Source organism: Lampetra fluviatilis, chromosome 47 (assembly GCF_964198595.1).
Source record: "Lampetra fluviatilis chromosome 47, kcLamFluv1.1, whole genome shotgun sequence".
Taxonomy (NCBI): domain Eukaryota; kingdom Metazoa; phylum Chordata; class Hyperoartia; order Petromyzontiformes; family Petromyzontidae; genus Lampetra; species Lampetra fluviatilis.
This window is the reverse complement of record NC_136321.1, coordinates 2615972-2628201: the sequence shown is the minus strand read 5'-3', so window position 1 is coordinate 2628201 and position 12230 is coordinate 2615972. Positions and strand designations below refer to the sequence as shown.

Here is a 12230-nt window from a genome sequence, read left to right as displayed (position 1 = left end):
ATGTGCATGAGTGTGCGTGTGCATGAGTGTGTGTACATGTGAGGGTACGTGGCTTAGTGGTTAGCGAACTTGGCAATTCGAGTTCCATTTCCGCCCGTGACCAACAACAGTGGCGAATATTTGAATCAGTCCTGGGCTTCCCCGAGGTCGACTAAAACGAGTACCTGGTGCGTGATGTACACATCAGTGGCCGGGTGTGGTGCTGGCCACCAACCACCTCATGTGCCCGGGCCAGCCTTCATATTTGCTCACTAACAGTACTTGCCCCAAAAGTCTGTTCAGGCTATCTGGGGGATCTTTTTATATCTGTATGTGTGTGTGTGTATGTGCCTGGAGCGGTCGCGCATTGGTGAGCGCACTACGCTATTAATCCAGCGACCAGAGTTCGATTCCCGGCTACGGCTAACACGAGTGGCGAGTGATATAGAAATCTGTTCTGAAACCTCCCCTCGGTCCACCCAACGATAAGATGAGTACCTTGCGTCCGCATCAGCCCTGGGGAGACAAAGGCTGGCGCGCCCTGGTGCTGGTCACCCCACCCCGTCCCTCCATATGTCTTCTCTGACAGCACCTGCACATACGTCGTGGGGAAGTATCGCGAAATAATCCGGGAGACCTTCATCCAACAGTGGATTGCATGGTGCGTGCGTTAACGCGGCCGTGGTGCGACGCTTAGCAGCGCACTGGACATGCACTCCAGACGTCGCCGTCCAATTCGATCTCCTGGCGCGGCAGGCAATTCAACCTGGAAGAGTAGACGAATTGCCGTGGAAGAGTAGGCCAATTACCCGCTAGAGTAGCGGCGTGAGCAGTTGCAGGGCTGTCACTCTGCCTGCCGTCGTACTCGTGATACACACAACTGTGCAACGCAATGAAGGGTCGGTCGCTGGCGTGCACCTACCCTGGTACGAAACGTTATTACCACCCCCCTTGAAAATGGCTGTGAAATCGAGCGTCTGTTGAATACGCCACGTGGTGTTCCGTTCAACAGCGCGGAGCAGTGGCGCAGTGGTTAGCGCCCTGTGACATACTTCACCGTAATGGTAAGTGCGTAATGGTCTCTCGGCCTTCCAAAACATCATTAGAATTGACATCACTCAGCTCTCTCGCCATTCTAGAACATCACCAGAATTAACATCACTCACTCAGCTCTCTAGCCCTTCAAGAACATCACTAGAATTGGCATCAGTCACTCAGCTCTCTGGCCATTCTAGAACATCACCAGAATTGACATCACTCACTCAGCTCTCTCGCCCTTCTAGAACATCATCAGAATTGACATCACTCACTTAGCTCTGTAGCTCTTCTAGAACATCACCAGAATTGACATCAGACATTCGCTATCGGCGATGTGGCTTGACAAGAAACCCATCGCACGTCACAAATGACTCGCCGCCGCCGCATCATAATAGAAGCCACGAGGAAAACATGTCATTAACATGTGTGTATGTGTGTGTGTGTATGCAAGTGTATGTGTGTGCAACTGTGTGTGTATGTACGCGAGTGGGGAGCGGTAGTGTAGCGGTTAGCGCTACGCTGCGCTATGAACCTGGCGACCCGAGTTCGATTCGCGCTCACGGCCAACACCAGTGACGATTATCTGAACCGGTCCTGGGCCTCCCCTAGGTCCACTCAGCCTCAAATGAGTACCTGGTGCGGTGTGTAAACATCGCAACTGGGGAGACAAAGGCGGTCGGGCGAGGTGCTGGCCACCCACCCCCTCGTGTACCGTTCCGGCCTCCACAGGTGCTCGCTAACAGCACTTGCCCCTACAGTCTGTTAAGGCTATACGGGGGAACTTTGTCTTTGTGCGCGAGTGTGCTAGTGTTTTGACGGATATATCTCTTTACAGCCTTGTTAATCGCACTTTCGATAGGCACGGTCGGCTACGTACGGCGCGAAAGAAGTTATGCATGCATGTGTACAAGTGTGTACGTATATGTGTGTATCTTTGTGTGCGTGTGTGTGTCTGTATGTTTATATACGGGGAGCGGTAGCGCAGCGGTTAACGCTACGAACCCGGCGGCCCAAGTTCACGGGCAATAACATTGGGCAACATCTGAATTGGTCTTGGGACTCCCCTAGATAGACTCCGCCTCAAATGTGTACCTGGTGTGGTGTGTAAACATCACCACTGGGGAGACAAAGGCGGTCGGGCATGATGCCCCCCCCCCCATACCTCGTGTGCCGTGCCGACCTTCATAGGTGCTCGCTAACAGCACTTGCCCCACCAGTATGTCCAATGATATATGGGGGATCTTTATCTTTGTTATGTTAATATTCGCATGCGAGTGTGCGTATGAATGTGTGCAACTGTGCCTGTGTGTATATGTGTGTGTGTGTGTGGAGTGTTTATATTTACGTGTAGGTGCGTGTGTGTGTATATATGTGTGTGTGTGTGCAACTGTGAATGTGTGGGGGAATGGGCGTTCCTGTGTATGTATGTGGGGAGCGGTGGTGCAGCGGTTATCGCACTGCGCTATGAACCTGGCGACCCGGGTTCGATTCCCGCTCACGGCCAACACCAGTGACGATTATCTGAACCGGTCCTGGGCCTCCCCTAGGTCGACTCAGCCTCTAACGAGTCCCTGGTGTGGTGTGTAAACGTCGCCACTGGGGAGACAAAGGCGGCCGGGCGTGGTGCTGGCCACCCATCCCCTCGTGAGCCGTTCCGGCCTTCATAGGTGCTCGCTAACAGCACTTGCCCCAACAGTCTGTCAAAGCTATACTGGGGTGTTTGTACTTGTAAGTGTACACATGTGCGTATACTGCACATGCAAGCGTGTATGTATATGTTTGTGTGCATGTACACATATGTGTATACTGTGTTGTATATGTACGATCAACGTGTGTGTATGCATGTATGCATTAGATATAATGTTACATATAATGTTACATATAATGTTACATATAATGTATAGATCAATTTAACACGTAGGCTTTCGCGACCAATATTATTCATAATCAACGTTTTTGGATTTAGATCGCGTTATTTATAAATGTGTCGTAATCCACATCCACTGCTGGATGAATGCGATCTCCGTGCCGTGTCGGTCATTGTTTGGTCATACTTCACCACTCTGGCCACCACTCCGGGTTGGTAACGGGGTTTGTTTAGAACCCGTTCACATATCACTCGCCGTGGACTGGAGTCGAACTTGGGCGACTCGGGTTTCATAGCGATTTCAGCGCACATAACACAATCTCTCAGCCGCGTGTGTACGTGTGTACGTGTCTATGTATTATGTATGCGACTGTGTGTCTACATATATATGTGTGTGTGTGTATTATGCATATGTTGGTGCAGTGATGTGTATGTATGAGGCGCATGCATTGTTGTATGAGCTATGCATAATGTATAACTTTGTTCACGCATACGTTATGTGTGCACACACATTGTATTGTGTGTACACACATTATGTACATACACACATTGTGGGAGTGGTGGCGCAGTGGTTAGTGCACTGCGCTACGAACGAAACCCGGCGGTCCCGAGTTCGATTCCCGCTCACGACAAACAGCAGTGGCGAATATACGAACCAGTCTTGGGCTTCCCCCTAGGTGGGCTCAGCCGTAACCGAGTGCCTGGTGCGGTGTGTATGACATCCACAATGGGGAGATAAAGGAGGCCGAGCGTGGTGCTGACCCACCAACCCTGTGTGCCGCTAACGGCACTTGTACCGACACTCCGTTCAGGCTCTGTGTGTGTGTAGCGAGGCGGGAGCGGTGGTGCAGCGGTTAGCGCGCTGCGCTACGAACCGAGTCCCCCGGGTTCAATTCCCGCTCACGGCCAACACCAGTGACGAATATCTGAACCGGTCCTGGGCCTCCCCTAGGTCGACTCAGCCTCAAATGAGTACCCGGTGCGGTGTGTAAACATCGCCACTTGGTGATAACCACCCGCCACGTCGCTTTTCGGCCTTCACAGATGCGACTCGCGAACAGCACTTGCCCCTACAGCCTGAGTAAGGCTATAGTGGAATATTTGTCTTTGTGTGGGCGTTTGTGTGGCTCGTCCCTGCCCGCCTTGACCTCCCGTCTGCTCCGCCCCCGCAGGTGGTGGCACTGGGCGACGTTCCGGACGGGACCCTTGTGGGAGTCATGGCCGGGAACGACGAGAACTACTCTGCCGAGCTGCGCAACGCGTCGGCGGTGATGAAGAACCAAGTGGCGAGGTTCAACGACCTCCGATTCGTGGGCAGGAGCGGCCGAGGTGTGTGACCGACCACGTGGTCCACTGGCTATTCTAGAAATCGATGGATCGATTTTTTTTTTACTTATATATATTTATATATATTTGAAAAAATCCGACGTACCGTTTGTCCATTTGCCAGTCAACGGGATTATGAAAGCTTTTCAGAAAGCCTGGATCAAAAAGTTATACAAAGTGGACCCCCCCCCGCCCCTTCCCTCAGATGTGGGGGTCAAAAGTTGATCCAACAGGACAACAGAGTGAGTAGTATCTGCACACATTGGGTGGGTGGGGGGGGGGGGACATCAGTGGTGGCAACTGGCGAGGCGTTCTCCGCAGGAGCTAGATTAAGGCGGCCGCAGGCCGGACACAATTCTAGTTACACACAAAGTGTCCATCACGCTAACAGCGGACAATCTCGCAATAGCGGCTTTTGTCTAACCAACGAGCTAAGCCGGTCACTGCATCACGCACTTCCAGATGCGCTTCTATGGCCGTCTGGGACGCTCTTCTTTCCGATATTAGGAAGCCACTGGAGATATGCACCTTTAAAATCTAGATTCAAACTCATTTCTTCAAAACTGCTTTTTGTGTTTGGATTGTTGTCCTTCCCCCGCATCTCCGATTAGCACGGTTGATTATATACGGTGCGAGAGAAGTTCCACATACATGCACGTGTTGCACTTGTGTGTTCCACCAATCACGTGGTGCACGGCGTGTTCCACCAACCGCGGTTTTCACTAACCACGTGGTGCGTTGGGTTCCAACCACCACGTGCGTTCTCAACACCGCACGTCTCGTCTTGTCACCAAGTCTCTTGCCGCTCAACCTACCACGTGTTCAACCACGATACACCACGTGTCTCACCGCGTGTTCCAACTATCGACGCCTCCACTTTGGAAGCTACTAAAACAATTTGTTTTTATTTTACCAGGGTAAGGCACCGCGAGCTCTATAGCCTCTTATTTCAGAAGCGACCTGGCCACAAATGGGAGCTCAACGAAGTGGCTCGTCACGTACGCATTTATTGCCGCAGCGAAATACTCTAAACGCACGTTTCTAGACGTGTACGAGAAAACTCCACGCGAGAGAGAGAGACACGCAAACCCCAAATATAGAGCAGGCTTCAGGGTCTGGATCGAACCCACGACCTCCTGTATATAAGGCGAGGGAGTTAACATCTCACTACCGCGGCGGCCAGAGAAGAGAGATGAGATCAGAGGAAAGCAAGAGGGGAGCAGAAGGAAACACCAAAAGTGGAAGAAAAAAATATCTCGGCCACTCGAGGTGTTCACGTTGATTCTAGATTTGAAGTTTTTGTGACTGCAAGTATCCATACTTTTTGTTTTTTTTCGGTAAAGTCACGTAGGTGAAAAACAAAATATATTAAAATGAAAACAACTAAATTAAATCACGACGTTTCGGGCGCAACACAAGCGTCCTTCATCAGGTGGGGACCACAATCGCTTAAACAAGGGATAAATCCCTTGTTACAACCATCTCTTTGGCATACTTCGCTGTGGTGGTCCCCACCTGATGAAGGACGCTTGTGTTGCGCCCGAAACGTCGGGATTTAATTGAGTTGTTTTCATTTTAATTTATTTAGTTTTTTTACCTACGTGACTTTACCGGAAAAAAACCAAAAAGTGTGTGTTCACGTTGCTCCGGCTGCGTGGGAAGACAGAAACACGGAGACGCCGAGTCATGGAGACGCAGAGACGCAGAGAGACAAAAAACGCAGAGAGACAAAGAGAGCGGGCGGCACATTGACGTGAACACATTTAGTGAACGGAGACCGAACGAGACAATGAGTTGTAGGTTGGCGAGGATGATGATGATGATGGATAGCGTCGAGAGCTTTGCCAAGCTTCCGAACTCACGTGCCATTGCAGCTACGGCAGTACAGCAAGTGGGTTAGTGGCACCGCCAGCGTAGCGGACCCTTGTAGTGAGCAGCGTGTGGAGTGCGCGTGTCGGTGAGCACGTGGGGAAGAGGAAAGTGCAGCGGTCAGCGCGCTGCATTACTGGGTTCGATTACAGCTCACGGCCAACATCAGTGGCGATTATCGGAACCGGTCTCGTGCCTCCCCTAGGTCGTCTCAGCCTCAAATGAGTACCTGGCGGAGTGTTTAAACATCGCGACTCGGGAGACAAAGGCGGCCGTGAGTGTCGTTGGCCACCCACCCCCTCGTGTAGCGTGCTGGTCTTCACATGTGCTGAAAGCACTTGTCCCAACAGTCTGCTAAGGCTATACGGGGGATGTTTGTCTTTGGGGTGAGCGTGTGGGGAGCGGTTATCGCAGTGCGCTGCGAACCCGGCGACCCGCGTTCGACTCCCGCTCACGGTCAACACCAGTGACAGTCCTGGGATTCCCGTAGGCAGACTCAGCCTCGAATTAGTACCTGGTGCGGAGTGTAAACATCGTCCTTGGGGAGGCAAAGGTGGGCGGCATGTTGCTGGTCACCCACCCTCCTCGTGTGCCGTGCCGGCCTTCATACAGAGATGCTACTCGCTAGCAGCACTTGCCACAAACCAACAGTCTGTTCAGGCTATACGGGTGACCTTTATCTTTGTGGGTGAGCAGACTGGCAGAGTGTGCGCACGGGTGAGTCGCGTGCGGGTGGGGGAGAGGGTGAGGATGTCCCTCCTCTGTGGTTTGAGAAGTTCCTCTGATCCGCTCCGGCGCGGTTATGCGGTCATGCGACGCGGTTATGCGGCGATGCGGTTCGCGGGTTGCGGTGTGTGCGGTGTGGCACACACGTGGTCTGCGGTGGTCGTGGTTTTGGCTGCAGCAGCCGCCGCCCCGGGTGGATGGTGGTGCGGTACGTCAACCCCGTCCCACCCGAATTCGATTCCCGGCCACGGCCAACGTCAGTGTCCGTGTGCGTTTCTTCGTGGGAGCGGTGGCGCAGCGGTTAGCGCGCTGCGCTACGAACCCCGCCACCCAAATTCGATTCCTGTTCGCCGCCAACGTCAGTATCAGTGTCTGTGTGTCTCGAGCTCGATTCCTGACCACGGCCACCAACACCAGTGGCGATTATCTGAACCAAGTCTGGGCCTTCCCTAGGTCGAATCAGCCTCAAATGTGTACCTGGTGCGGTGTGTAAACATCGCCACTGAGGAAACAAAGGTGGTCGGGCGTGGTGCTGGCCACCCACCCCCTCGTGTACCGTTCCGGCCTTCATAGGTGCTACTCGCTAACAGCACTTGTCCCAGAAATCTCTTTAGGCTATACGGGGTTGTCTCTGCTCTGATCTCTGTATGTCTGTCTCTGCTCTGATCTCTGTATGTCTGTCTCTGCTCTGATCTCTGTCTGTATGTCTGTCTCTGCTCTGATCTCTCTCTGTCTGTCTCTGCCCTGATCTCTATCTGGATGTCGCTGCTCTGATCTCTCTGTCTGTCTCTGCTCTGATCTCTATCTATCTGTCTCTGCTCTGATCTCTGTCTGTCTGTCTCTGCTCTGATCTCTATCTATCTGTCTCTGCTCTGATCTCTCTGTCTGTCTCTGCTCTGATCTCTGTCTGTCTGTCTGTCTCTGCCCTGATCTCTATCTGTCTGTCTGTCTCTGATTCTATCTGACTGTCTCTGCCCTGATCTCTATCTGTCTGTCTCTGCTCTGATCTCTCTGTCTGTCTCTGCTCTGATCTCTCTGTCTGTCTCTGCTCTGATCTCTATCTGGCTGTCTCTGCTCTGATCTCTGTCTGTCTGTCTCTGCTCTGATCTCTATTTATCTGTCTCTGCTCTGATCTCTGTCTGTCTGTCTCTGCTCTGATCTCTCTGTCTGTCTCTGCTCTGATCTCTCTGTCTGTCTCTGCTCTGATCTCTCTGTCTGTCTCTGCTCTGATCTCTATCTGGCTGTCTCTGCTCTGATCTCTGTCTGTCTCTGCTCTGATCTCTATCTATCTGTCTCTGCTCTGATTTCTATCTGTCTGTCTCTGATCTCCATCTGTCTGTCTTTGTTCTAATCTCTATCTGGCTGTCTCTACTCTGATCTCTGTCTGTCTCTGCTCTGATCTCTGTCTGTCTCTGCTCTGATCTCTATCTGTATGTCTCTGCCCTGATCTCTATCTGGATTTCTCTGCTCTGATCTCTATCTGGATGTCTCTGCCCTGATCTCTATCTGTCTGTCTCTGCCCTGATCTCTTTCTGGATGTCTCTGCTCTGATCTCTGTCTGTCTGTCTCTGTCTCTGATCTCTATCTGTCTGTCTCTGCCCTGATCTCTTTCTGGATGTCTCTGCTCTGATCTCTGTCTGTCTGTCTCTGTCTCTGATCTCTATCTGTCTGTCTCTGCCCTGATCACTTTCTGGATGTCTCTGCTCTGATCTCTATCTGTCTGTCTCTGCCCTGATCTCTTTCTGGATGTCTCTGCTTTGATCTCTATCTGGTTGTCTCTGCTCTGATCTCTGTCTGTCTTTACTCTGATCTCTGTCTGTCTGCCTCTGCTCTGATCTCTGTCTGGCTGTTTCTGCTCTGATCTCTGTCTGTCTGTCTCTGCTCTGATATCTGTCTGTCTATGCCCTAATCTCTTTCTGGCTGGCACTGCTCTGATTTCTATCTGTCTGTCTCTGATCTCTATCTGTCTGTCTTTGTTCTAATCTCTATCTGGCTGTCTCTACTCTGATCTCTGTCTGTCTCTGCTCTGATTTCTGTCTGTCTCTGCTCTGATCTCTGTCTGTCTGTCTCTGCTCTGATCTCTATCTGGCTGTCTCTGCCATGATCTCTATCTGGTTATTATTTTTCTACGCTGTTTTCGATTTGCTTCATCGCTGTACTTAATTTTGCGTGTTTTTTGCTTTGCCATTTCAGTAACCCAGGTCGCTCTTGCAAATGAGACTCCTCCATCCTGCTATCCTGGGGCCCTTGAGCTCTCACCTGGGAACCCAAATTCTGCTTGAACCTTGAACTCCCCCTCCTTTGTACTACCCCCCCCCCCACCTCTCCCGTGCCCGCTGCAGGTAAAAGCTTCACGCTGACCATCACGGTGTTCACGAGCCCCCCGCAAGTCGCCACCTACCACCGCGCCATCAAGGTCACGGTGGACGGGCCTCGCGAGCCCAGACGTGAGTCACGTACCACGTGTGTGTGGTCATGCGTGTGTGCCGTCACGTGTGTGTGCCGTCACGTGTGTGTGTGTGGGGAGCGGTGGTGTAGCGGTTAGCGCGCTGCGCTATGAACCCGGCGACCCGAGTTCGATTTCCCCGCTCATGGCCAACACCGGTGACGATAATCTGAACCGGTCCTGGGCCTCCCCTAGGTCGACTCAGCCTCAAATGAGTACCTGATGCGGTGTGTAAACATCGCCACTGGGGAGACAAAGGCGGTCGGGCGTGGTGCTGGCCACCCACCCTCTCGTGTACCGTTCCGGCCTTCATATGTGCTCGCTAACAGCACTTGCCCCTACAGTCTGTTACAGGCTATACGGGGGAACTTTGTTTTTTGTGTGTATGTGGTTATGTGTTGTTTGTATTTGTGTGCTTACGTGTGTGTGGTTGCGCGAGTTTGTGGTAGCATGTATGTATGTTAAACTGCTTTCGCAGCGTACGTGCTAATCGGAGGTCGCGCAGTTGTTAGCAGATGATCCCGGCGACCCGAGTTCGATTCTTGCCACGAGTGATGAACATCCCAAACTCCCCACGGTCTCGACGCGGTCTTAAATGAGTGCCTTGTGCGGTGTCTAAACATCACCACTCGGGAGGCGGCTGCGGTGGTGCTACGCTGGTTCAAATATTTGTCACTTATGTTGGCAGTGAGCAGGAATCGGACTCGGGGTCGTAGCGCACTACACTACCCTTCCCCACGATGAAACATACACGTTGACATACCTACACACACACCCGGGGACAGACACAGATCCCCCAGCACGTCACACGAGAGGGTAGGTGGCCACAACCACGCCCGACCGCCTTTGTCTCTCCAGTGGCGATGTTTACACACCGCACCAGGTACTCATTTGAGGCTGGAGGCCCATGACCGGTTCAGATACTCGTCACTGGTGTTGGCTGAATTGAACTTGGGTTGCCAGGTTCGTAGGCAAGCGCGTCAAAACCGTTACACTACACACACACATTGAGACAGACACACACACACATTGAGACAGACACACACACACATTGAGACAGACACACACACACATTGAGACAGGCACACACACGCATTGAGACAGACACACACACAGATTGAGACAGACACACACACGCATTGAGACAGACACACACACACATTGAGACAGGCACACACACACATTGAGACAGACACACACACAGATTGAGACAGACACACACACGCATTGAGACAGACACACACACAGATTGAGACAGACACACACACACATTGAGACAGGCACACACACACATTGAGACAGACACACACACACATTGAGACAGGCACACACACGCATTGAGACAGACACACACACAGATTGAGAGAGACACGCACATTGAGACAGACACACACAGATAGACAATGAGAGAGATAGACACACAGACACTGAGATAGACAGACACACACACACTGAGACTAATAGCCACTAAGACAGACAGACAAACATTAAGGCAGACACTGAGACACACACACACTGAGACAGACACACACACACACTGAGACAGATACTGAGACACACACACTGAGACAGACACACACTGAGACACACACACACAGAGACACACACACACACTGACACACACACACACTGACACACACACACACACTGACACACACACACTGAGACACACACGCACTGACACACACTGACACACACACACACACTGACACACACACACTGACACACACACTGACACACACACACACACTGACACACACACACTGAGACACACACACACACTGACACACACACTGTCACACACACTGAGACACACACACTGCCACACACACACACTGCCACACACACACTGACACACACACTGACACACACACACACACTGACACACACACTGACACACACACACTGAGACACACACACACACTGCCACACACACACACTGCCACACACACACACTGACACACACACACTGAGAGACACACACGCACTGACAGAGCGCAGCGGGTGCGTGGAGCCGCGACTTCCCCACGCACTCCGCCTCCGTCTGGGAGGTCCCCCCCCCCGCCTCCCCCCACGGCACAAAGCGCCTTTTAGCGAACTCTCAAACGGCGCCTGTGTGGTAGCAGCTTCTGCTCGCGACGTCTCCGCGACCACTACGAACATCAACACCATCAACATCACCAACATCAACATCGTCATCACCAACATCATTATTGGAAATGTCATCGTCATCATCATTAAATAATTCTACTTTTGCTCCCATTCAAGGAAATCTTGTTACACTCGTGTCTATTACAACTTTCATAGCAGTGCTGTTTGTTTCTGACCGGCTGCTTGGTGTTCTGGGACCTTCGACCATTGCTTGCTTGGCAAACGTGATTTAGTGTGCGCGTTTTTTTAATCGCCAACAAATCATCAGCATCGTCATTAACGTCATCATCATCATCAATAATCAACATCATAATCAGCATCATCATCATCATTAACATCGCCTATATCGTCAACAGCATAACCAACATCGTCATGAATATCAACAACAGCTTGAATATCATCAACATCACCATCAATATCAATGTCACCTTCATCATCACCATCAATATCACCTTCATCATCACCATCACCATCAATATCACCTTCATCATCACCATCACCATCAATATCACCTTCATCATCACCATCAATATCAATATCACCTTCATCATCACCATCACCATCAATATCACCATCACCATCAATATCACCTTCATCATCACCATCAATATCACCTTCATCATCACCATCAATATCAATATCACCTTCATCATCACCATCACCATCAATATCACCTTCACCTTCACCATCAATATCACCTTCATCATCACCATCAATATCACCTTCATCATCACCATCAATATCACCTGCATCATCACCATCAATATCACCTTCATCATCATCATCATCAATATCACCTTCATCATCACCATCAATATCAATATCACC

General features: G+C 51.2%; 1 protein-coding gene across 2 annotated transcripts in view; it reads left to right on the top strand.

Moving 5' to 3' along the window:
• LOC144947822 (runt-related transcription factor 1-like) overlaps positions 1 to 12230 on the top strand; it is a 37972-nt gene that overhangs the window by 5953 nt on the left and 19789 nt on the right. Inside the window, exons 2-3 of one of the 2 annotated variants that reach the window (XM_078877172.1) lie at positions 4057 to 4213; positions 9148 to 9252. In XM_078877172.1, the coding sequence (XP_078733298.1) occupies positions 4057 to 4213; positions 9148 to 9252 (262 nt within the window). The remainder of the gene's footprint in view (positions 1 to 4056; positions 4214 to 9147; positions 9253 to 12230) is intronic. The other variant, XM_078877173.1, reaches the window with a different exon arrangement.